This window comes from Budorcas taxicolor, chromosome 21 (assembly GCF_023091745.1).
Source record: "Budorcas taxicolor isolate Tak-1 chromosome 21, Takin1.1, whole genome shotgun sequence".
Lineage (NCBI taxonomy): Eukaryota > Metazoa > Chordata > Mammalia > Artiodactyla > Bovidae > Budorcas > Budorcas taxicolor.
The window spans coordinates 59,418,978-59,444,284 of record NC_068930.1 but is presented as its reverse complement, the minus strand read 5'-3'; the positions used below and the strand labels follow the sequence as shown (position 1 = coordinate 59,444,284).

Genomic DNA, 25,307 nt, shown 5'->3' with positions numbered 1-25,307 from the left:
CTGGACAAAGTATAAAACATAACCACTTCAAGCCACCAGGGCATGATTGGAAAGCAGCAGGAACTCAAGGAGGGTCTACTTTGGTGGGGAGGAAACAGCAGTGGGGGATCTTCCCATTATTTTACGGCTTTTAGCTTGAGGGTTATGTCCCATTTGCTGTCATGTAAGGCAGAAAAAACTCATAGAAACCCATGGTTTCTATCAAACCCACAGAGGTCATAGTTTGGGATAACCACAGCAGCTGGAAAGTGGAGAAGAAAATTCTAGTAAGGAGAGACAACAGATAAGGGAACCCCAGATTCTGTGCACAAATTCTCCCCAAATCTCTGGCTGACCCTTGACTATGCATGCCTGGGACAGACTCCCAGGAGCCCATCTAAGCCTTAAAAACTCAGAAGTTTATATCTTCTCTAGGTAGCATCTCCTTTTTTAAATGATGCAAGTAAATTCTTGGTTTATTGAGCTCTTGGTTTGGTGTGCAGCTGTGTGCTGAGCCAAGTTAAGTATGGTTGAAATTTGACTTTGAGACCGTCATTTCAGATATTAGTGAAATTCTATACACCCATGAAACCATAACAAGGATGTATATGTGAAAACATGAAACAACACAGGCCACATTCAGGGCCAAAGGTCTGTCATGCACAGAGTGGGACTTTGCCCTGAAAGAGTGGTATTCGTTTCCGAGGGCTGCTATAACAAATAATCCCAGACTGAGTGTCTGGAAACAACAGAAGTGTACTTTCTCACAGTTCTAGAGACTGGAAGTTTGAAATTAAGGTGTCAGCTGGGTCTTGCTCCCTCTGAAGTCTCAGAAGAATCCTTCCCTTCCTCTTCCTAGCTTCTAGCGGTTACTAGCAGCCCTGCCTCCATCTTCAGCTAGCTCTCCTGTCTACGCATCTGTCTCCACGTGGCCTTCTTACAAGGACACGATCCATTGAATTCGGGGCGCACCCTAATCCAGGATGACGTCATCTTAACTAGTTGCAAAGATCTGCTTTCCAGATAAGGTCACATTCTGAGGTTCTTGGTGGTGGGGGTTGGTCACTAAGTCATATCTGACTCTTTGCAACCCCATGGACTGTAGCCCACCTGGCTCCCTCAGTTCATGGGATTCTCCAGGTGAGAATACTGGAGTGGGTAGCCGTTTCCTCCTCTAAGGGTTCTTCCTGACCCTGGGATTGAACCCGTGTCTACTGCTTGGCAGGCAGATTCTTCACCACTGAGCCACCTGAGAAACCCTCTGAGGTTCTTAATTAGACATAAGTTTTTTAGGGGGTAAGGGGACACTTTTGTACTCAGTACAGAGGTGAATAAAAAGTATTATGAAATATCCAGAACTTTAAGTTCTGGGTCTAAATAATCCTTAAATATTGAAGTACTCTCTCTATCTCATGAAATTCTGTTTTTCAGGAAAGTGTATTTATTGTGTGTTATGATGATGAATACCTAATTACTCATGACTCGTCTATATTTTAACTTTTATATATGTTGTCATTAGAAGTAAAAACAGTTTAATTTTATCGTTAACATTTAAAATTGAGACTCTGCTAAGTAATCCTGGCGGCCTCCTGGCTATTTCTCTCTTCCATTGTTCCAAATGAGTAAAGTTTAATGAATTTGGGGGAGAATAGGGTTATAAAGCCCTTGACATAATCTGTTCTCTAAAGCAAAGATATTCCATTAAGGAGACCTAAATTTAGGCTGTCAAAGCCCCATAGACTGAAAAGCTAGTTGTTAAAACTTATAATGAGTTTCAGTGTTGCTGCATTTGGAAATGCCTGCATCTCAGTGGTGGCCCTTGTACTAGATCGCACTAGATTGCTCCTGGAGAGGGAGGGGGCAGTGAGGGACTCTTGTCTTTGAGGCTGTCATTTCAGAGATTAGTTGGAATTCCATGTTTTTGACCTTCACAAATTCTTAAATTGTAAATTCATAGCAGCTGTAATGGCATCACCGACTTGATGGACGTGAGTTTGAGTGAAGTCTGGGAGATGGTGATGGACAGGGAGGCCTGGCGTGCTGCGATTCATGGGGTTGCAAAGAGTCAGACACGACTGAGCAACTGAACTGAATTGGGGGAAAAAAAAGTATATGGACAAGTGACCTAATGACAGATCAGAGATGACTGATTTAAAATATTTAAATCAATTTAGAAGAACCAAGGAGGAAACATCCTCTCTCACCCCCCACCGCCCCGTCCACCCCTATGCCAGCCACCCTGGCATTTTCTTAACAATATCCCTGAGTCAGAGAAAATGCAAATGAAGCTTTTGAGATTCAACTGAAAGTGAAAACATTTTGCAGTTGTCATGGCTAATTCGACGATAAATATAAGTACCAGTCATTCTCTTAATATATTTCTTGAATAAGAATCGTAGTGATGAGAAAAACATTGCCTCCAGAGTGCCTGCCGATGGGCTAAATCGTGAGATGTGTTTTTGTATTTCCCTGCACCTGAAATCGACTCTCCTTGGTGTGAAAGTGATCACTGACATAACACTTGAAATTGGTGCTGAGACTCAGCTGCTGGCGCGAGAGGAGCATCCCCACAGGATTTTGTGCACAATTAGTCTCAGTTCTGCTGAGGCCAGTCTAAGGAAAAGGCACTCTTAATGGGATTTGTTAGATATACTTTACTACTTTTAGTTTTTACAGCTTTTATTCAGTCAAGATTTCTTTTCTTGAGTGCCTGCTGTGTTTCAAGAATTAGGCATACCAAAGGAATAAGACAAGGTCCCTGTCCCCGCACCCTGCCTCCATGACAAATTAGTAGATCATTACAACATCTTGAGAGGGTAGTATGTCCTGAATACTATGGAAGATCACAGGAGAGCATCTAAAGCTAACTTTAAAGAAGTGTACAAAGCTTTGTTCATACAAACATGACTTCTATGCCTTAATAATTGAATTCAACAGTGTTACCTGTAAGGAGGAAATGTATTCTAGTAAACTTTTTTTTTTAATAAGATTTGCCAAAACCACTGTGCTCTAAAAATAAATCAATGTAATGGCTGATCTGGGAAATCTTAATTATTTCCTTAATTAATTCAGTAGTCGGGTCTTGGAAGAATTAATGACCCACTCACCAAAGTCGCTGTGATAATGCTCAATTTAAAGATAACTTTCAACCTCTTCTCCCAGCCTCCTTACTGACCTGAAATTGTGGACCTTGTCTTCCAGTTCTGCTTCTCAGTCACGCCTACCTCTCTTCAGATTTGTCGCTGAAACACTGTGTATTCTGCCACCTAAATATTTCTTTGATCTATCCCATTTTTATCCTCGTCATTATTGTCTTAGTCTGTGTGTCCATCAAAGCTCATCTGGGGACTTCCCTGGCCATCCAGTAGCTAGGACTCTGTGATTCCACTGCGGGGGGCATGGGTTTGATCCCTGCATGGGGAGCTAAGATCTTACATGCTGGGCAGCACAGCCCACAAAAACTTGGAAATAATTTAAAAAAAAAAAAGCTCATGTGGATTGTCACAGTGACTTTCTATCTGATCTTCCCTTTCGAAACATGGAGTCATGTTCTTGTTTTTAAATGAATTTTTGTTGGCGTGTAGATGCTTTACAATATTGTTCGTTTCTACTGTACAGCAAAGTAAATCAGCTATACATATACATATATCCCCTCTTTTTTTGGATTTCCTTCTCATTTGGGTCACCACAGAGCACTGAATTGAGTTCCCTGAATTATACAGTCGGTTCTCATTAGTTACGTTTTATACATAGTATCAGTAGTGTATACAGGTCAATCCCAATCTCCCGATTCCTCCCACCCCAACCCCTTCCCTCTTTGGTGTCCTTACACTTGTTCTCTGTGTCTCTATTGCTGTTTTGTAAATAAGATAATCTATACCATTTTTTACATTCTATATTAAGCATTAATATACAATATTCATTTTTCTCTTTCTGACTTACTTCACTCTCTTAGAGTCTTACCATCTTCTAATCCTCCATCAACATGAAACCCGCTTACATCTTATTCCCACTTAAAATCTTGGCACCCCTTGCCATCACTGACAGAATAAAGTCCTTAGCATAGCACATGCAGCCATTCAGCACCTGACCCTTATCTGCCTCTCTGTATTTCACCTTGATCTCCTGCAACAGACCTTGGCCTTGGCAGGTGGTAAAATTCCTAGAACATGCGCTGCTCTGGACATGCCGTTCCTTGTGCGTTTCTGCCACTCGTGGGCTGGCAAGCTCTGTGCTTCCTACGGGACTCGCCGTGTCACTCCCTTCCTTTGTGAGATCTTTCTGGTAGTCTCATTCCATCCCACTTTCCCTGCACATACCTCTGTTATGAAATTGATCTGCTCACTGTAATGTGTGAGAAACTCTTCCCCTCGCCAAAATAAGGTTCACCTCTGTTGCTGCTGCTGCTAAGTCGCTTCAGTCGTGTCCGACTCTGTGCGACCCCACAGACGGCAGCCCACCAGGCTCCCCCATCCCTGGGATTCTCTAGGCAAGAATACTGGAGTGGGTTGCCATTTCCTTCTCCAAAGGTTCACCTCTAGTGAAAGGAAAATGGAGAGGATCACCCCGTCACTCTTCATCTCTGGAGTCCTCCTGGGCAGGGAGATGAGGTATCAATCATACAGCTTCAAAAGAATTCTTACATGAGGTGCAGGAAGGACTTGAACACACAGAGAGGCTGCTTAGACCCCATTCCATTGGCTCTGTCCTCTTCCAGTCTGATGTCACATGCTTTCCTAGGTAGGCACCGTTGATAAGTTAAAAAGAACACCTTGGAGAACAACATTAGATGCTCTACCTGAGGAGAAAGACCCACAGACCCCAATAAACTTGCCATTGATGCATCGTTTTTCTGGGGCAGCAACATGTCTTGCCATGAGCTGAAAACTTCCTCTGACCTATACTTGTGTTAAAGATTAAGGCTATCTGGAGTGTACAGAGGAATACCAGGATTGATAACAGCCTTTAGGGGGATGGAAAGAGCGCATGTGACCTCTTGTGTGACACCTAGCCCCTGGCTCAGCTCCCCCATCTAGGGGATTCAGGGTTCATTACCAGCCAATCTCTAACCTCCTGTGTATAAAGATTTGAAAATGTTCTGATCCCCTCAAAAAAAAAAAAAAAATCTAAAAGAAAATAACATAAGAAATCTGGCTTTAAATGCTGCTTATTTCTTATTCTTCATTTTCAAACGTCGTTGACTAAGTTATTGGTTTCCTGTTAGGTTTTGAAGGGTATCCCCCCTTTGCTTAGCCTCACGGAAAAGCCTGGCATCGCTTTTTCCAGCAGGAATGGCTTTCTTTTTTTTTTTTGTAATTTTGGTTGCACTGGGTCTTCGTTGTGGCACACAGTCTTAGTTTCCCCACAGCATGTGGGGTCTTAGTTCCCCGACCAGGGCTCAAACCCATGTCCCCTGCATTGGAAACTGGATTCTTAACTACGGGGCCATCAGGGCAGGTCCCAGGAGTGGTTTTCTGCTTGAAGCAGGCCAATAGTGCCCAGGTCTGAGAGTCATAAAAAATTTCAAGCAGTGGGCTTTAGCTATGCATTTGGACATAAAGTCCAAGAATTATAAATCCAACCCCAAAGTGCATGGAAGGATGGAGCCGTAGGTTCCTTCCACAGGGACCACATGAGAAAAATCAATAGACGGGAGTCCAGCATAATGGAAGCATGTGAACTCTGGGGCAAGGCAAGCCTGAATTTGAGCCCCGTATACTAGTTGTATGATCCTAGATATGTCATTTAACTCATTAGGCCTTGGTTTCCTCTCTTGTAAAATAAGATTAATAGAACCCTTTCAAACGGAATTGTTAACATTAGAGAGAATGTTTGTAGAATGTTTTGCACATTTCTCTTAAGAAATAGTAGTTATGATTTTGGTTTTGTGTTGAGAGTAACGTAATGGATTCTGATGTCCCACCCAATCCCCCAGGGGGTGCTGCCATTGGCAGCGGTCCACATCCCATGATTGCCCAGGGAGGGGTATACAAGGCCTGGCTGTTTTGGTTCTGAAGGACCTTTCTAGCTCCAGAGCTCAACGTGGTTCAGCCAGGTTGACACCAGGCCTGCATCCCACCTTGCCTTCTCCCTCTGCCTAGTCCAGCTTTCTTGCCATGAGTGTCAATTTCACGAGCACTCCTTAAAACATTCTGTGTGCTAAACCCTATTCCAGAGCTACTTCCTGTGTAACCTGTGACAACTGATAAGGCAGGTATCCAATCCTGTGTTATTTATCACCTGTTGATCTGAAGCCCAAAGATCCTGGGCATCTTGGCCAGGTGTCAGGAAGTGTTTCAGAAAGACAGGCAGAGCATCAGAAAAACTGTGAGAGAAAGAAGAAACACCTAGAAACGTGAAAGTTGCCCATAGGAAGATGTCTGATAATTTCCAGAAATTAAAAACATCCTAATCCTATTCCCCATGATCCTAGGAGCAGGGCAGTGTTTTCCAACATCAGCTCCCTGAAAGGAACTTGGCTCTGAGATTCACGTCAATATAATTACGCAGATGTAATGATTAGTCTTTTCCAGTATTGAGCTTTTAATTCCCTTTCCAATGGCAGGGACCCAGCTAGATACCTTCCTGGAAGCAGAGCTGTGTTTCCCTTTCCCTGGAAGGATCTAAGAGGACTTTTCGGTAGTTCACAGTGGAATGTAAAATGACCAGACTCATTGTGTTATAACAGTTTCACGTAAATGGTCTTCACTGTCTCAGACCTGCTAGAGGCAGTTTCCAGAATTGAATGAATTCTGTTTAGTTACTCTTCCCGTTTACTTTGAGCAATGGCCCTGAGTTTTTTAAAATTAATTAAACTAGCGATAAATGTCTTAATAAACATTACTTTGTAAAATTACTGGATTTACCCTTTTTTTCCCACTTCCTTTTTTAATCTTCAGTTAAGACAAACCTGGAGTGTGATAACTCTGGTCAACTGAAAAGAGAATCAAAGACTCTGGGCCACAAGGGGACATGAAATCATTTAGACAGAGGGAAACTGAGGCTCAGAGAGAGAGATGACTTGCCCAAGAGATGGCACTCAGGATTCGCCTCTCCTTACTCCCCCATGCCCCGGCTCCCTGCTCAAAGCTGGACACAGAAGACTTGCCTCCCTGGCTTGGAACCCATCTCATACCCATCCACTTGCCCCTCCCTTGATAGAGGCGCATCTGTATCCTCACCCAGCAAAGAGGAAGGAGAAGACCGATTGGTCACGACAGCCCAGACAGAGGGCGGGACTGAGAAGCTGGAGGAGCACAGATCCGGTTGGCAGCGGGTGCAGGCAGAGGTCTGGGGTGGCTCCCAGCCCACCTCCTAGACAAGAGATCCTGGAGGCCAGCAGAGAAATGTTCTGCAACAGACTTTGGCCACTGGCAGAACTGAGGCGAGAAGGCACCTCTTTCTCCGAATTGGGTTTGATGCTACCTGCCAGCTTTATTTTCTGATGATTTAGTTCATGGCAAAAGGGCAGTGAATTTTGTGCTACTTAGCCATTGAAAGTAGATGGTAATTGGGGACTTGAACTTTGCAGCCAGAATTGGGCAGCTGCCCACTGGCGTGAAAGGCAGAATTGGGAAACCTGGCGGGGAGGGACAGAGCTCCTCTGTAGTATTAAATTCCCAAGCCAAGGGCACTGAAGTTGGTACTCTTGGTACAAGAGAACGTGAAAGATAAATAAAAGTGAGAATTGTACCAACAGAGCTGCATTGTCATGGAGGTCAAATACCTACTTTCTCTCCCCCATACTCCTGCAGGCTTTGCCCTGTAAGCTGCTGGTGACCCACAGGTGCTGGAGAAGGGTGGATTTAGTCCTGTGAGGCCATCAGCTTTGGCATCACTGGATCTCATTAGGCCCCCTCCAGACCCACAGAACCAGATAGTCTAGAAGAGGGGCCCAGCATTCTGTTTTAACAACTTTCCAGGTGATTCCAGTGCAGGCTCCAGTTGGCAGCAGTGGTCCAGAGCATGGTATGGTGCTGAATTTATTAAGGAAACTCGGTTTTCAAGAGAGCGAGCCGTTGCCTCCGACCTCACCTCTCCTCTCCACCCCGCTGCACCACTGACGTAGCTGCTGTTGGGAGATTTGGGGTTTGTCCTATTGCTTCGCCAGGGCTCAGCATTTGCACAGTAAACCATCTTCCCACCAGCTGCTTGTCTTCTGGCCCCAGCTGTCTCACTCCTCTCCTGGGACTTCAGTTTTGTTATTGCAATAAGGTTGTCTCCACTTAGTGCTAGGAAAGGGCGGAGGGCATCCATCAGTGGGACCATAGGGCAAGAGCCGGCCCTGGAGCCCGCCCTCAGAGTCCTGTCTGCTCTGAGGAGAGACTTTTCACGGGAGGCCCTGGCTGGCCTTCTCAGGAGCAGCAGTGAGAATGACCAGTCTGGTCCTAGCTAAGGACGCCAGCAGCTGTGAGTGACTGGGTGAGCCCTGGGGAACTTGGGCATCCAAACTGGGAGCCATAAGCTCTACTTGTCCCTACTTCGCCCTTCACCTGCCATGAGGATGGGCAGTCATCTGCGGACTCCAGGAAGAAGTCCACTCCAGGAGGATTCTTTTCCCGTGTAGGTTATTAGAGAGTATAGAGTGGAATTCCCTATGCCGTACAGAAGGTCCTTCTTAGTTGTCTGTTTCATATATAGTAATGTGTATATATCAGTCCCAACCTCCCAATTTATCCCTTTCCCCCCGGATAACCATAAGTTAGTTTTCCACATCCGTGACGCAGTTTCTGTTTTGTAAATCAGTTCATCTGTACCATTGTTTTTTAGATTCCACATATAAGCAATATCACATGATATTTGTCTTTCTCTGTCTGACTGGCTTCACTCAGTGTGAGAATCTCGAGGTCCATTCATGTTGCTGCAGATGGCATTATTTTGTTCTTCTTTGTGGCTGAGTACTACTCCACTGTATACATGTACCACACCTCCTTTATCCACGCCTCTGTCAGTGGACACGTAGGTCGCTTCTATGTCCTGGCTGTCAAAAGCAGTGCTGCAGTGAACACTGGGGTGCATTATCTTTTTAAACTATGCTTTTCTCTGGATATATGCTCAGGAGTAGGATTGTGATCATATGGCAGTTCTATATTTGGTTTTTTAAGGAACCTCCATACTGTTCTCCATAATGGTTGTATCCATTTACATTCCCACAAACGGTGTAGGAGGGTTCCCTTTTCTCTACACCCTCTCTAGCATTTATTGTTTGTAGGTTTCTCTGCCATTCTGACAGGTGTGAGGTAATACCTTATAGTAGTTTTGATTTGCATTTCTCTAATAATTAGCGATTATTGAGCATTTCTCATGTGTTTTTGGCCATCTGAGTGTCTTTGGAGAAATATCTATTTAGATCTTCTGCCTGCTTCGTTGTTGTTCAGTCACTGAGTCATGTCTGACTCTTTGCGACCCCATGGACTACAGCACGCCAGGCTTCCCCGTCCTTCACAATCTCCCAGAGTTTGCTCCAACTCATATCCACTAATTCAGTGAGGCCATCCAACCATCTCATCCTCTGTTGCTCCCTTCTCCTTCTTTCCTCAGTCTTTCCCAGAATCAGGGTCTTGATCAATGAATCAGCTCTTCACATCAGGTGGCCAAAGTATTGGGAGCTTCAGCTTCTGTATCAGTTCTTCCAGTGAATAATTTAGGATTGACTGGTTTGATCTCCTTGCTGTCCAAGGCTCTCTCAAGAGTTTTCTTTAGCACCATCGTTAGAAAGCATCAGTTCTTCAGTGCTCAGCCTTCTTTATGGTTTAAATCTTATATCCATATGTGAATACTGAAAAAATCATAGCTGTGACTATATGGACCTTTGTTGGCAAAGTAACATCTCTGCTTTTTAATCTGCTGTCTAGGTTGGTCATAGCTTTTCTTCAAGGAGCAAATGTCTTAATTTCATGGCAGCAGTCACCATCTGCAGTGATTTTGGAGCCCAAGAAAATAAAATCTGCCGTTGTTTCCATTTTTTTCCCCATCTATTTTCCATGAAGTGATGGGACCATATGCCATGATCCTAGTTTTTTTAATACTGAGTTTTAAGCCACCGTTTTCACTCTCCTCTTTCACCTTCATCAGAGATTTTTGCTTGAGTTGTTTGTTTTTTTTTGATATTGAGCTGCATGAGCTGTTTGTATATTTTGGATATTAATCCCTTGTTGGTCACTTCATTTGCAAATATTTCTCCCCTTCTATGGGTTGTCTTTTCATTTTGATTATGGTTTTCTTTGCTGTGCAAAAAATTTTAAGTTTAATTAGGTCCCATGTGTTTATTTTTGTTTTTATTTTCATTAGGCAGTGGATCAAAAAAAGATACTGCTGAAAAAAAAAAAAAGATACTGCTGCAAAATTGTGTCAGAGAATGTTCTGCCTATGTTTTCCTTTAAGAGTTTTATAGTGTCTGGCCTTACATTTAGGTCTTTAATCCATTTTGAATTTTTTGTTTGCATGGAGTTACAGTGTTCTAATTTTCATTTTTTACATATTTTTTATAATTTTCTTTTTTTACAGTTTTTTTTTTTTTACAATTTTTTACAATTTTTCCCAGCACCACTTATTGAAGAGACTGTATATTCTTGCCTCCTTTGTCATAGATTAGTTGACCATAGGTATGTGGGTTTATCTCTGGACTGTCTATCCTGTTCCATTGATCTATATTTCTGTTTTTGTGCCAGTACCAAACTGCTCTGATCACTGTAGTTTTATAGTATAGTCTGAAGTCAGGGAGCCTGATTCCTCCAGCTTCATTTTTTTCTTTCTTAAGATTGCTTTGGCTGTTTGGAGTCTTTTGTGTTTCCACACAAATTGTCAAATGTTCTAATTCTGTGAAAAATGCCACTGGTAATTTGATAGACAATACATTGAATCTGTGTGTTGCTTTGGGTAGTACAGTCATTTTGGCAATATTGATTCTTCCAATTCTAAAGCAAGGTATAGCTCTCCATCTGTTTGTATCATCTTTGATTTCTTTCATCAGCATGTTAGTTTCTGCATACAGGTCTTTTGCTTCCTTAGGCTTATTTCTAGGTGTTTTATTCTTTTTGATGCAATGGTAAATGGAATTGTTTCCTTGATTTCTCTCTCTGATCTTTCACTGTTAGTGTATAGGAATGTCAGAGATTTCTATGTGTTAATTCTGTATCTGCAACTTTACTGAATTCATCGAGTTCTAGTAGTTTTCTGGTTGTGTCTTTAGGATTTTCTATGTACAGTATCATGTCATCTGCAAATAGTTAATAGTTTTACTTATTTTCCTATTTGGATTCCTTTTCTTTCTTTTTGTTTTCTTAATCTGACTGCCATGGCTAGGGCTTTCAAAACTATGTTGAATAAAAGTGGTGAGAATGAGCACCCTTGTCTTATTCCTAAACTTAGAGGAAATGCTTTCAGTTTTTCACTGTTGAGAATGTTAGCTGTCAGTTTGTTGTATGTAGCTTTTATTATGTTGTGGTAGATTTCTGGAGAAACCTCTACGCCCACTTTTTGGAGAGTTTTTAACATAAATGGATGCTGAATTTTATCGGAAGCTTTTTCTGCATCTATTGAGATGATCATATTTATTCTTCAGTTTTTATTCTTCAGTTGGTTGATGCAGTGTATCTCATTGATTGATTTGCATATATTAAAGAGTCCTTATGGACATGAGTTTGGATAAACTCCGGGAGTTGGTGATGGACAGGGAGGCCTGGCGTGCTGCGGTTCCTGGGGTCACAAAGAGTCGGACGTGACTGAGCGACTGAACTGAACTGAAAGAGTCCTTGCATCCTTCGAATAAATCCACTTGATCATGGTTTATGATCCTTTAAATGTGTTGTTGGATTTGGTTTGATAGTATTTTGTTAAAGATTTTTATGTCTGTTTTCATTAGTGATATTGCCTTATAATTTTCTTTTTTGTGATATCTTTTGTTTTGGTATCAGGGTAATGATGCCTTGAAGAATGAGCTTGGAAGTGTTACTTCCTTAGTAATTTTTTGGAAGACCTTCATAAGGATGGATGTTAACTCTTCTTTAAATATTTGATAGAACTCACCTGTGAAGCCATCTGGTCCTAGACTTTTGTTTTTTGAGGGAGTTTTTAAATTACAGTTTCAATTTTAGTACTTGTGATTGGAATGTTCATATTTGCTATTTCTTCCTGCTTTAGTCTTGAAAGTTTGTACCTTCCTAAGAATTTGTGCATTTCTTCGAGGTTTTCCATTTTATTGACCTATAGTTGCTTGTAGTAATCTCTTATGATCTTTTGTATTTCTGTGCTTCCCTTGTAACTTTTTTGTTTCTAATTTTCTTGATTTGAGACCTCTCTCTTTTTTTCTTGATGAGTCTGGTTAGTTTTATCAATTTTGTTTATCTTTTTAAGAACCAGATTTTAGTTTCATTGATCCATTCTATTGTTTTCTTCATCTCTACTTTCTTTCTATTCTGATCTTCATGATTTCTTTCCTTCTACTAACTTGTTGTTTTATTTGTTCTGCCAAGCCTCTGAAGGGTTTGGGTTAATTGCATATATTTGATATTTTCTACTTCTGACCTTGTCTGGGAAAAATAACTTTGGGATAAGGAGAAGATGCAAATCTGTGCCTCGAGAGCCCCACGGAGAACATTTCCAAAGTGGTGGCCATCCCCACCAGCTCAGGGGTGCTGCAAAGGTGGGCATGTAGCCAGGCTCCACCTGAGTGTTCTTGTCCAGGGAGAACACAGCCTGGTCACTAAGGCCTTGTCATGTACGAGTCCACTCAGCCTAAAGGAAGAAGAGGTTACAGGAGGCAGAGGAAGTTAGTTGGAAAAATGCACAGGGTCCTTAAGCCTGTTATGTCTCTGGTTTTGATCCTCATAGTAATCCTTTGAGAGATGTAGTGTTAACCTTGTTTTGTAGCTAAAGAAACAGAAGCTCAGATAGATTAAGGGACAGGTCCAAGGTCACAAGCTGAGGACTGCCAGAGCAGAGCTTTGGCTCCAAGCCCAGGGCTTATCCTCAGTGAACCTTCCCAGGGCCCTTCCCCTCTCTGCTCTCTTTGCCTCCACCTCAACTCCAAGGGAATACAAGTGACCTGATAGGATAATTGAAAAGGAGATTGTACCAGGACTCAGAAATCCTGGCCTCTTTCATCACGGGATGTGTCCCACTCAGAATTCACCACATTTGTTGGTAGTGGCCAATAAACAGTTTCCCACTGAGGGTCAGAGAGGCTGAGGGAAAGGCGGCAGGATTATGAGAACCAGTGAGGATGCTGAGCTTGACACGGCGCTCCTGACCTTGGCCACACAGGCCACTCCCCTTAACCCCTGAAATTCCTGGGCTTGACAGAGAGCATATGCATTTGTCCTTTGGGGGGAAAAAAGACAATAAAATGTATTGTCAGTTTACTATCTTTAGGGTTGGGTACAAGGGGATGTCTGGTTTTTTTTTTTAAAGTAATTTGTTTTTTTAATTTGTTTTCTTGAAGTATAGTTGATTTGCAGTGTTGTGCTCATTTCTGCTGTATAGCATAGTGATTCAGTTATGCACATATACATTCTAATTCATATTATTTTCCATTATGGTTTATCACAAGATATTGAATATAGTTCCCTGTGCTATACAGTAGGACCTGGTGTTTATCCATCCTGTATATAATAGTTTGCATATGCTAATCCCAAGCTCCCAATCCGTTCCCCTCCTCCCTCACCCTTGGCAACCACAAGTCTATTCTGTCTGTGAGTTTGTTTCTGTTTCATAGATAAGTTCATTTATGCCATGTTTTAGATTTCACATGAAAGTGATATTGTATGGTATTTGTCTTTCTCTGACTCCACTTAGTATGATCATCTCTAGATCCATCCATGCAGCTGAAGTGGCAGAATCTCCTCCTTTTATGCTTGAGTAGCGTTCCATTGTGTATATGTAGCATGTCCTCTTTACCCATTCATGGGTCAGCAGACATTTAGGTTTCCATGTCTTGACTGTTGTGAATAGTGCTGCTGTGAGTGTAGGGGTGCGTGTTATCTTCTTGAATTATGTGTGCCTAGTCGCTCAGTCGTGTCCAACTCTGCGACCCCAGGGACTGTAGCCCACCAGGTCCCTCTGTCCATGGGGATTCTCCTCCAGGCAAGAATACTGGAGTGGGTTTCCATGCCCTCCTCCAGGAGATCTTCCCAACCCAGGGATCAAACTCAGATCTCCAGCATTGCAGGCAGATTCTTTACCGTCTTTTGAGTTGTAGTTTTGTACGGATATATGCCCAGGAGTGGGATTGCTAGATCACATGGCAACTCTACTTAGGTTTTTCAGTGTTTTACATTAATTTATGTATTTGGCTGTGTTGGTCTTAGTTGCGGCGTGCAGGATCTTTCACTGCTGTGCACAGACTCTAGTTACGGCGCATGGGCTTCAGTAGCTGTGGCATGAGGGCTACATTTCTCAAACCCATGTCCCCTGCATTGCAAGGTGAATTCTTAACCACCGGACCAACAAGGAAGACCCTATTTTTAGTTTTTTGAAGAACTTCCGTACTCTTTTCTGTAGTGGCTGTACCAGTTTACGTTCCAAGGGAGTGTTTGTTTGCCCCCCAAATGCTGGGCTTTCCTTACAAATTATCTGACATCTGACGTCATGTTGTAGAGAAGGCATAGTTTTATGAGAGGGTGTGTGTGTGTGTGTATAAGAAAGAGAGAATATGAGCTTCACACATAATGCTGAGTTGTTGTTTTCTTCCCCCCTAACAAGCTTGGCTGAGTTTTCGTAATTCCATAACTGTGACATGACTAGTCCACTGAGATATTCAATACTGACTGGAAAAATACAACTGAAACTTATTCAGTCAGCAGCAAGAAACAATGACACTTCTAAGAATCACTTTACTATAAAGGTAGCTTCACTGTAGGAAAGATGGACGCGCTTGCTCTTCTTCAGGCTCAGCTCAGTTTTGTTTTTTTTTCTTTCTGGTAACTTCCCCAAGTACAAGGAATCTGCACAGGAGCAGGGGCGCCTTGGCTGTGGAAACATCATCACCGATAACTCAATAAGTCTAGCCCTCTCCTTAGCCCTGCTCTTACGAGCTGACAGCCGCTTTGAGGGGTCTGCTCAGAGGATCTCAGTCGCCCCTGGGGAGTCTGGCTTGGGCCATCTGTGCTGACAGAACATATAGCCCTCCCTCCCGTGACGCTGACTTGGGCACGGTGACCTCCGTGTTGCAGATGGAATGTGTTTGCCCTGCCCTGTGTGCAAGTCCTCTGCCCACCACACCATGTGGCGCCGAGCTCGGCCAGTTCTCGGACCCGAGTGAGGACTGCCAGTGGGGCTCCCTGAGCCTCCACGCCTGGCATCGGAACCTCAGATAGCTCTTCGCATCATGAAAAGCACCCCGACTCTCTCAGTCCTGCCTGTTGAGTGGGGAGGGGCGGGCTATTGGTTCAAGAAGGTGCTGCGTTTATTAAGGACTAGCCGGGCAGGGGGCTGCAGGAGTCCAGGTGTGTGCCATTCCTTCTCCATCTCAACTCCGAGTTCCCTCCTTAGGCCCCAGTCTCTCCCCCCAGGAGCCACATAGCCACTGGTGCCAGTGCAGTGCTGGGACCTCCTGGTGCTGCAGTCTAGATACCAAGTGACTGCATGGGCCCCAGCCTTGCTGCCAAGCCCTGGAGTCTGTCTCCGCTGAGAGTCAGGAGCAAGGGCTCCTCTCCGGCCCTTTGCTGAGCTGCCCGGCATTTCTCCATGGAGTTGAACATCTCCCCCCACCCCCATCTCCTCCTGGAGGGAGCCGGCTGCTTGTCTAGCTGCAGCCTCAGCAGTTCCTGGGCAGATTTTGTTGGTTTACAGCTAAGCAAGAAAAGTGGGCTCCTGGGCCCAGAGCTTGGCAGGAGTTCGGGCCCTTCAAAGAAAATGGAAAGTGCAGCGGTGAAGAAATCCAGTGCCCTGCTGGTCGCATCTGTGCCCCTCTCCTCCCTGTGCCCCAGAAGGCCCGGCCACTGTAGTGTGCGAACAGCAGGGCAGGACGGCGCCCCGGGAACTGATTCACACATCCCGCCCCACGTGCTCGTGCCCCGGCCCTGAGAAGATGAGCTAACGTGGCTGTCCCTCTGTGACATTAGAGTGCTTTCTCTCAGCATCTGCTTCTGAACCTGGCAGCTGGCGGCGCCTGCATGCCCTTGGAGGACACAGATGAGAAAGCCAGTCTTGGGCCTATAAGAAGTGTAAAGTTAGGCCAGGACAGAGGCAGGGGTTTCGTCCCACCCCTGATGCCTCATCCCTCTGAGACCCCCAAGGACAACTCATTCCACTCTTGTTCCCTCCCTCCTGGCATGACCTTTCCACACCCCTGGACTCTTGTGTTTTGGGGACGGGGGAGCTGGTGCCACCTTCAGCAACCCTCCATCTCCCCTCTGCCTTCTCGAAGGGCCATGAAGCCATGGCAGCTCCCCTTAACTGCCTGGGACCCAGGATCTGAGGAGGTTGTGGTGTCTCTTGCCCTCTTCATGACTCACGTAGTTGGCACTTACAGTCTGCCTGCCTTCCGGGTAAGTGGGATTGCACAGTGTGAGGCCCAGTGAGTAGGGGGCTTTCTACATGTTAGCCCCTCTGATCAGGGTGCACCAGGCCAGAGTCCCTGGGATCAACCCTGTGATGGGTTAAAAAAAAAAAAAATGCTGTTCTCCTGCCCAGGGGTATTGATTGTGAGGCAGAAAATGTGATGAACCTTGAACAGGTTAGGTCACTGGCCCAAGCCTGCCTCCTGCCTCAGTGCCTTCACTGGAGAATGGGCAAACCGTGGAGAGCCAGACCAGGCACTCCAGGAAGGCGCATGAATCCTCCAGACCTCAGAGCTGAGGGGCTCATGCATCTGGGCACCGTCTAGACAGAATTAAGAGGTTGCCTGTCTATGCACTCCCATTTTTAAATATGTGTGTAGGTACTATTATGGTTCGTAAAATGTAAATTTATGTTTTAGATGGGTGCTTCATACGCTGTTTTGCCCTTACTCATGTCCTTGTGAGGAGAATAACCTCCGAGATTTAGCTGGATTCAGGTGCTCTGCCTCGGCTCGCTTGTCCCGAAGATAAACGGCCTTGGGCTTGGAGCCCCGACTCTGTGACTAAACAGTAATCCCCTGTCAGCGTGAGCGCCTGTTTCCCCAGTGTAATCATCAATGGCACAACATCCAGCTCAGAGCACCCGGGTGAGAGGAGCGCCAGGGCGACTGCGGCCAAGGGGGAAGGAGGTGGGCTCACTGGGCTTTGCCGTCCCACCAGAGGAGAAGGCTGGCTGCCAGAGAGTAGTCCAGAAAGCCCCAGCTTAAGGCGGGGAGACCACAGAGACGGACTCCTAGGACACGGCGGGCATCTGTCGGTGCAAGCCAGGAAGTTTTCAATCTCCAAACGCTAGGCCCTGCCGGAGGCCTGTTGTGGGAGCCCACCACGAGCTCCACCTGAATGTGACTTCCCCCAAAGGCCGCCTGGGGCCCGGCCACCAGCCACAGGCCCGTGCTCCAAGGGAGGAGTGACTGCAGGCCTGCGTGGCAGGTGCCCCAGTGCTGCCTTTGTGTCTCTGCTGGGAATTTAAACTCCGTGGGGTTCTGCTCTGAGGAGGAGCTCTGCCCACGCCTCCCTTCCCCCCTTCCCTCCAGCCTTGGAGACGCAGCAAGGGAGATGCTTGTCTTCATTAGTCTGCACGAGTAGCTCAAAGCCATGCGTCCACCACAGGTAGGGTAGGCAGGAACCTGCGAGAACGCTCACTTCATGGTGGGGAGCAGGCTTTTCACCCGATGCTGGGAAATAGAAAAAGACCCTTTTGTACTGATACAAAGGATGTACTTGTGCGGCTGTTATTGTTGTTGTTTTTTGTGACTACCTGGAGAAAAGCCAGTGCTTCCTTTTTCTTCCTGTGAAGTGGAACAACTCCGAGGTTGGATCTACTGAACTTAACGTTCTTACCAGCTAAGAGCCACCCAAGTGTATCTGAGCCACCAACTCGTGAGAGTAAGTTGTTTTTATGGCGGACGTGTTTCTTATTTAAAAGTCCATGTGATTTCTATCACAGAAGCACGATTTCCCCATGGCTGCCTCGGGCTCCTGCTAATATGGTTGTTGTGTGCAAGAAAGCCAACTTCTTCAGCTATTAGAACTCCCCCCAGGGCACTTCCTGGTGGGCCAGGGAAGTTAAGAATCCACCTGCCAGTGCAGGAGACACAGGTTCCATCCCTGGTCCAGGAAGATGCCACACGCCGAGGGCCAGCTAAACCTGTCTGCCATGACTGCTGAGCCCACACACCCTAGAGCCCAGCTCCACAACAAGAGAAGCCACCGTAATGAGAAACCTGCAGCTAGAGAAAGCCCAAGCGCAGCAGTGAAGACCCAGCCCAGCCAAAATAAATAATAAATCTAAAAAACTCACCCCAGGATAGACAGATTAGGGGTGTGGGATTAATAGACGACTATAGGGCTTCCCTCATAGCTCAGTTGGTAACAACGCAGGAGACCCTGGTTCGATTCCTAGGTCAGGAAGATCCCCTGGAGAAGGAAATAGCAACCCACTCTGGTATTCTGGCCTGGAGAATTCCCATGGACAGCGGAGTCTGGCAGGCTACAGTCCACGGGGTTGCAAGACTCAGACATGACTTAGCGACTAGACCCCACTGTATATAAAATAGGTAAGCAACAGGGATATATTATATCATGCAGAGAATTATACCCATTACCTTGTAATAACCTATCATGAAGTATAACCTGCCAAAATGCTGAATCACTCTGCTGTTCACCTGAAACTAACATAATCTTATAAATCAACTATACTTTGATTTAAAAAGAAAAGAAACGTCACCCCCAGCTGATCACAGTGTAGTAGCCAGCTTGGTACAAAGGAAAATTTGTAGAGAAAAATGTTCATAATATGCACTGTCTCTTTGTATTCCATTTCAGTTGCTTTGAGAGAGAGAATACGAACAGGATGTGCTGCTTGAGATAGGGTTAAGCCTATTTCCTCCGTTTAAAACTGAGTTTAAGCTCTTCTCACCCTCAGGTGGATCAGTAAGAGTTGACAGCCCTGCCCACAGTGACCATTGTTCTTAGTCCTTTGAAAGACCTGGTTTTATGGCCCGTCTCGCTGAAGTTCCAGGGTGATTCACGACAAGGCTCTGTTGTGAGAGTAGCTTTTTCTGGTGGGAGACCCAAAGGTATAAGAATGGGGACCGCTGCCTCAGGGCTGTGTCGTGGGAGGGAGCACGAGGCCCGCAGAAGAGGCGGGAGAGGTGCCCACGTGATACCACCTTCCTTAGCTGAGCTGTCCCCTCGCTCATCCTTCCAGTCCTGCAAGGATAAGCTTCTTAATATACACGCTGAGAGATTTGTTATCCTGCCCTAGTTCTTTTTGACAAGTATCGGGTGAGCTGGCAGAAGGGAAATAGTGAGGGGTAGACCATTTTCCTTTATATTTTTTAAAATGTATTTTTATTTATTTGGCTGTGCTGGGTCTTAGATGCAGCATGTGGAATCTAGTTCCCCGTCTAGGGATCGAACCTGGTCCCCATGCATTGGGAGCATGGAGTCTTAGCCATGGGACCATCAGGGAAGTCCCTGAGGGGTAAATCTTCTGAAGAGGTCTTGAATGCCCATTCTTGGAGCAGGGCCAGGCCCTCCCATAACGCCCCATGGCCTTGGGCCTTGTCCCAGGTGAGATGGTTCAACTCTTACAAGACCACCTTGATTTCGATGCAGCACTAAACACAGATCCACCGAGACAAGCATCTTGGCTGAGCTGCGGAGACCACTGGGGAGAGGCCCAGAGACACTGACTTGCAGAGCTCCCGCTGTCCTGACACTCACCTGCAAGCCATTCTCCTCCCAGCTCATTCCAGGCAGGTCCCTGAAGAAGAAGGTTATGGGTTTAGAAGCGAGGGATCTAATTTCCTGACAGTCTGTAAAACCTTCTGGCCACCCCTCCACCTGCTATTCATTGATTCAGCAAATAAGCATTGAGGACGTCCCTGCCATATGCCAAGCCCTGTGCCGGATTCTGGGGGATGGCTTCTGCCCTCATGAAAACTGTAGTCTAGAAAGGGAGCAGATGATAAATCAGTAAACAAATAATGAACAATACACTGACAGGCTGGTCAGTGCCATGAAGGAAATAAACAGGATAAACGAAGGACCTATAAAGAGACGAGGAGGGGTCATTCTTTAGGGGAAAGACTTCTCTGCACCAGAGACATCTGAGCTGAGACCTCAGGGAGATGAGGAGTGGAGGGAGGGCATCCCAGGCAGAGAGGACGCAAAGATGCAGAAGAGTCTCGGCATGCTCAGGAGCGGAGAGACTGTGGCCGGAGAGGAGGGAGAATGGTTTGGGGGAGTTCAGAGAGGAGGCTGGAACCAGGTTATGCAGGGCCTTGAGGCCACGGTCAGAGTTTGGATTTTCTTCTGAGAGCCAGATAGGCCCCTTGCTGACACCGTTATGCAGGAGCGATAATGTAATTAAAGATCACGGGGTCCTCACTGCAGTTCAAAACTGTGAGGCTTACGTATATGTGCTGCTATAGGAAGAGTCACAAGAGACCCTCTGTGGGGAAAAATCCCAAGAAACAGAACATAGTCTAAAATATGCCAAAAAAATAAAAAATAAAAATATGCTGCTGTTTTCTCAAAAGAGAAGATGTATATGTATATATAGGCTTGCCCAGGTATAAAATATAACCACATCAAGGATACACAAGAAAAGAAGAAGAAAGAGGATCCAAGTTTGAGATGAACTTTTGGGATGAGAACTTCTAACATAGTGTATTTCAAATTGTAGGTCACAACTCAGGAGAGGTTCTGAAATTACCTAAGTGAAGTCACAGACAGCACTTAAAATATCAACCTACATCTCGCATAATAAGGAGAGCATTTTGTGAAAGTTGTTTTAATTATGTGTGTAGATACATAATGCACGTACATGTATATAAATGACATGTACACACATGCATGTACATATGCGTACATGTGTTGGCTTGCAGTATAAAATGTTTGAAACTAAGCGTTACAGTTGAGAATGTTTGAGAAATATATCTTAAGGATCTTCATGGTGGAAAAGTTGAGAAACGTGACTTAGTGATTTTTTTCACTAAGTTTTCTTTACTTCTGTCTTAGTTTCCTCATCAGGCTTCTCTTCCAGATAATGCTCTTCAAATTAAAAAGAAAAAAGTCAAAACCAAAAAAAAAAAGAAGATACCCAAGAAGCTGGTGAGGGGTTGCTCCTGGGGTGGGGAACCGTAGCACAGGGTAAGTGAAGTTCAAGGGAGACTTCCTCTTCATAGTATATGCTTTTGTGTGGTTGAATATCTTACTATGTGCCTGCATTACTTATTCAGCTAAAAAAAAAAACGTTTGTCTAAATGGTGGTCACCCTGGCCGCCATGTGGAACGAGGGCGTGCCCAGAAACAGAGGACCGGCTAGAAGGCTCTGGCCGGGGCCGCGGTGAGAGATGGTGGTGGCTTCACCTGTGGCCTTGGTGATGGAGATGGATACAAGCTAGACTCAGCATGTTCCGCCCAATAGTCGCAAGGAAAACTGTGTGCGTTAGAGGTGGGGACTGGGCCTACCTGACTCTATCTGCCTTATCTTTGTGGAAGGAAGGGTTCTTGGGCTCCTTCCAGGTGTTACAAGCTTCAGAATTCCCAAGAATGTTGAATCCATCACAACGTGGAGGACACGGTTATGGACATGTATCCCTTTCATATCCTCACGCAACTGTCACAAGTGACCTTTAATGACCATCAAAACACAGTTACACTCCGTTTCTCAGTGGAGCTTGCTTTCTTTGCAGAGAGATGCCAAAGGCCAATACCTGTTTGACCTTCTCTGCCACCACCTGAATCTACTGGAGAAAGACTATTTTGGGATCCGCTTTGTGGACCCTGATAAGCAGCGGGTAAGTCTATATTCAAAGCACGGATTGGGGAGAGGGTCGGTTGGTAAGCCTGAGGCACTAACTGTCATTCACGTTCAGAGCTTAGTCTCAGGAGTCAGGGAGCCAACTGGACCCTGCAGTTGGACATCATCTCTTCGGCTCATATTGTGAGACCTGGAACACCCCGCAACAGAGCTCGCCTGGCATGGTCCATTGATTGCTAGACACTGAAATGGCAACCTGGAGAGCTGAAGTTGTTGTTCAATTGCTCAGTCGTGTCCGACTCTTTGCGACCCCTTGGACTGCAGCACACCAGGCTTCCCTGTTCTTCACTATCTCCCGGAGTTTGCTAAAACTCATGTCCTTTGAGTCAATGATCATCCAACCATCTTGTCCTCTGTTGACCCTTCTCCTCTTGCCCTCAGTCTTTCCCAGCATCAGGGTCTTTTCCAGTGAGTCAGCACTTTGCATCAGGGGGCCAAAGTATTGAAGCTTCAGCTTTCGCATCAGTCCTCCCAGGGAATATTAAGGGTTCATTTCCTTTAGGATTGACTGGTTTGATCTCCTTGCTGTCCAAGGAACTCTCAGAAGTCTTCTCCAGCACCGCAGTTTGAAAGCATCAACTCTTTGGTGTTCAGCCTTCTTTATGGTCCAGCTCTCACATCCATACACAACAAATGGAAAAACCATAGCTTTGACTATACAGACTTTTGTCAGCAAAATGACATCTCTGCTTTTTAATATGCATGAGAGCTGAAGAGATTTGCCCAAAGCTGCCCAGTTAGAGGCAGAGCGGCTGGGCTGGTGTGGTGGCCCCAGAGCCCAGGTCAGAGGCTGAGGCTGTCCTGCCCCTTCCCTGGTAAATGGGCATGCTTGCCTTGGTCTGGTTAGGAGGGGCCTCGCCTGAGTGCCACAGCAACCCTCTCCGGGCAGGACAGAGGTGGAGCCCCACTGACACAGGCTTTTCGGCCCTTGCAAATCCTGCAGTTCTTCACCTTCCAAAGACAGTGGCGTGTGAAGAAAAAGGGTAAAACATATCCTGTTCAAGGGTGAAGTGTGTCCTGTCCATTGTTTTTCACTTAGAATGTGTTTAAGGAGAATAAGAGAGTATGTTGAGATTGCTGCTGCTGCTAAGTCGCTTCAGTCGTATCCGACTCTGCGACCCCATGGACAGCAGCCCACCAGGCTCCTGCATCCCTGGGATTCTCCAGGCCAGAACACTGGAGTGGGTTGCCATTTCCTTCTCTAATGCGTAAAAGTGAAAAGTGAAAGTGAAGTCGCTCAGAGCGACCCCATGGACAGCAGCCCACCAGGCTCCTGCATCCCTGGGATTCTCCAGGCCAGAACACTGGAGTGGGTTGCCATTTCCTTCTCTAATGCGTAAAAGTGAAAAGTGAAAGTGAAGTCGCTCAGAGCGACCCCATGGACTGCAGCCCACCAGGCTCCTCCATCCATGGGATTTTCCAGGCAAGAGTACTGGAGTGGGGTGCCATCGCCTTCTCTGATGTTGAGATTACAGAGATTTAAAGCCAAAGGAGACAGAGAAAAATAAGGAAAAGGAGAAGTAAACTTTGATGGAGTGGCTGCCGTGTGCCAGGCTCTACGCTGGGCACACACCTAGACCTTTGAGCCGATGGATGTTGAGCGCTGAGGTGTTATCACTCATGAAGCTGAGAGCTTCACATAAGTTATTGGATCCTTCCCATGAATGAGATGCGTACTGGCTGTTGACCATCCACTCTCCAGACGAGTGAACAGTCCTCCCGACAGGTTACCTAACTTGCCCAAGGCAAGTGACAAAGCCGCTCAGACCTGCCTGATGCCAGAGCCTGTGTGGTTTCTGGGGTTCCCTGCTGAATTCCTGCCCTGTGGCCTCTAAAGTGACCTGATTCCATGCCTTTGTTGAGGGTTTAAGCCGAGCAGGGAGGCTTGCAAGGGTCCTTGAGCATTGTGAGGAAATGGACCAGTAGAGAACTGTCTTCTCTATCTACTGATCACAGTAGAGATGGAGGAGGTGAGGTCCCCAGCTCCCCCTAGACCTCTTCCCCTGAGCACCAGGGAGGCAGAACCTGACGCTCACACCCATGCCGTCCCTGCCCACTCTTCAGGGGTCTCTGTAGGGTCTGGGATTCCTCTGGCCACTCTTGGACAATCTGCCCTCACTCCCCATCCCCTTTTGCACCTCAGGCCCTGGGCTTATCCTGACCTCAGCCTGTCCTTCAAGCCTCCCGAATCTGAAGACTGCACCACACCGGTCCACTCACCCAAATACAGGTGGAAGGTCCCATCTCTGAACCTTCTTTTTACTCTTCTTCTAACCCCGCCTCCCCAAGCCAGTGTTATCAATTTGCTAGTGATTCTGGGACCTGGATTTAGCCAGACAGCTGCAAAAGGTCACCCTGGCCCTCACCATATTTGGGAGGATGCTCTCAAGATTTTTCTACCAGACCCTTGAAGTGTCTTAGACAAGCTTTCCACTGCCTGCCCACCCCTCTGAGTCTCTTCCAGCCTCACTTCTTTCAGGAGTCTCACTCCAGTACAAACTCATCTCCACTATTGCCAAGAGGAATACAGCCTCTTGCATTCAGCCTCTCTGCCTTCTGCTGCTAGGGGAGCTGTCGCTGCACTTAGTTGTGTTGTCACTGTTGTGTCAGTTGCTCAGTCGTGTCCGACTCTGTGACCCCATAGACTGTAGTCCACCAGGCTCCTCTGCCCATGGAATTCTCCAGGCAAGAATACTGGAGTGGATTGCCATGCCCTCCTCCAGGGGATTTTCCCAACACAGGGATCGAACACAGGACTCCTGCATTGCAGGGAGATTCTTTACCATCTGGGCCACCGGGGCAGCCCACTGTCTATCTCCCTTTGTTCATTTTCATCTATGGGTCCAATACCCCAGGGCGTTCTGTCTTCTGAGCCTCAGACATGTGCTGTGTTCATCTCACCGTCCACAATCCCGGTGTGCTCTGCACAGGCCAGCCTCCTCCACCTTCCCAGGCACGGCCTGCCTGGAACCCCAGTCATTTCCATGCAATTTCATCCCTTGCCTTTCCTTCCCTGGGAAGCCACGCCGCGGTGGGCCGTGTAATGTGAGAAGGACCTCTTAACCACATTGAGTGGCTATAATGAGTTGCCAGCCTCGTGGGAACTCAGATCAGAGGGAAGCAAGAGAGCAGAGTGTCAGCTCAGATTATCCATGTGGAGCTGATGGGTGAACTGGCTCTTAGTGGGTCCATTAACTGCACGAACCACGGCCCAGCCCAGAAGGTGAGAGCTGGGCACCGAGGGAGGCCAGGATGTGTCTGCACGGCCCCGGCTGCTCTCCTGCCAGAGAGAGGACTCTGCCAAGAGGCTCCACTGTACTGAGCAAAAGTCGCCAGAAAAGAGGGAAGTGAGAACTAGCTCCTCCATCCGTCTTACAGCTGAACCTTGAATGCTGAGCTGGCCACCAGGGACACAGTGGGAAACAGGCAGAATCTCC

At 46.2% G+C, this 25,307-nt stretch overlaps 1 protein-coding gene across 1 annotated transcript in view; it reads left to right on the top strand.

Annotated features, from left to right (window-relative positions):
• FRMD5 (FERM domain containing 5) overlaps positions 1-25,307 on the top strand; it is a 322,295-nt gene that overhangs the window by 258,889 nt on the left and 38,099 nt on the right. Inside the window, exon 2 of the mRNA XM_052659739.1 lies at positions 21,743-21,847. Coding sequence (XP_052515699.1) covers positions 21,743-21,847 — 105 coding nt within the window. The remainder of the gene's footprint in view (positions 1-21,742; positions 21,848-25,307) is intronic.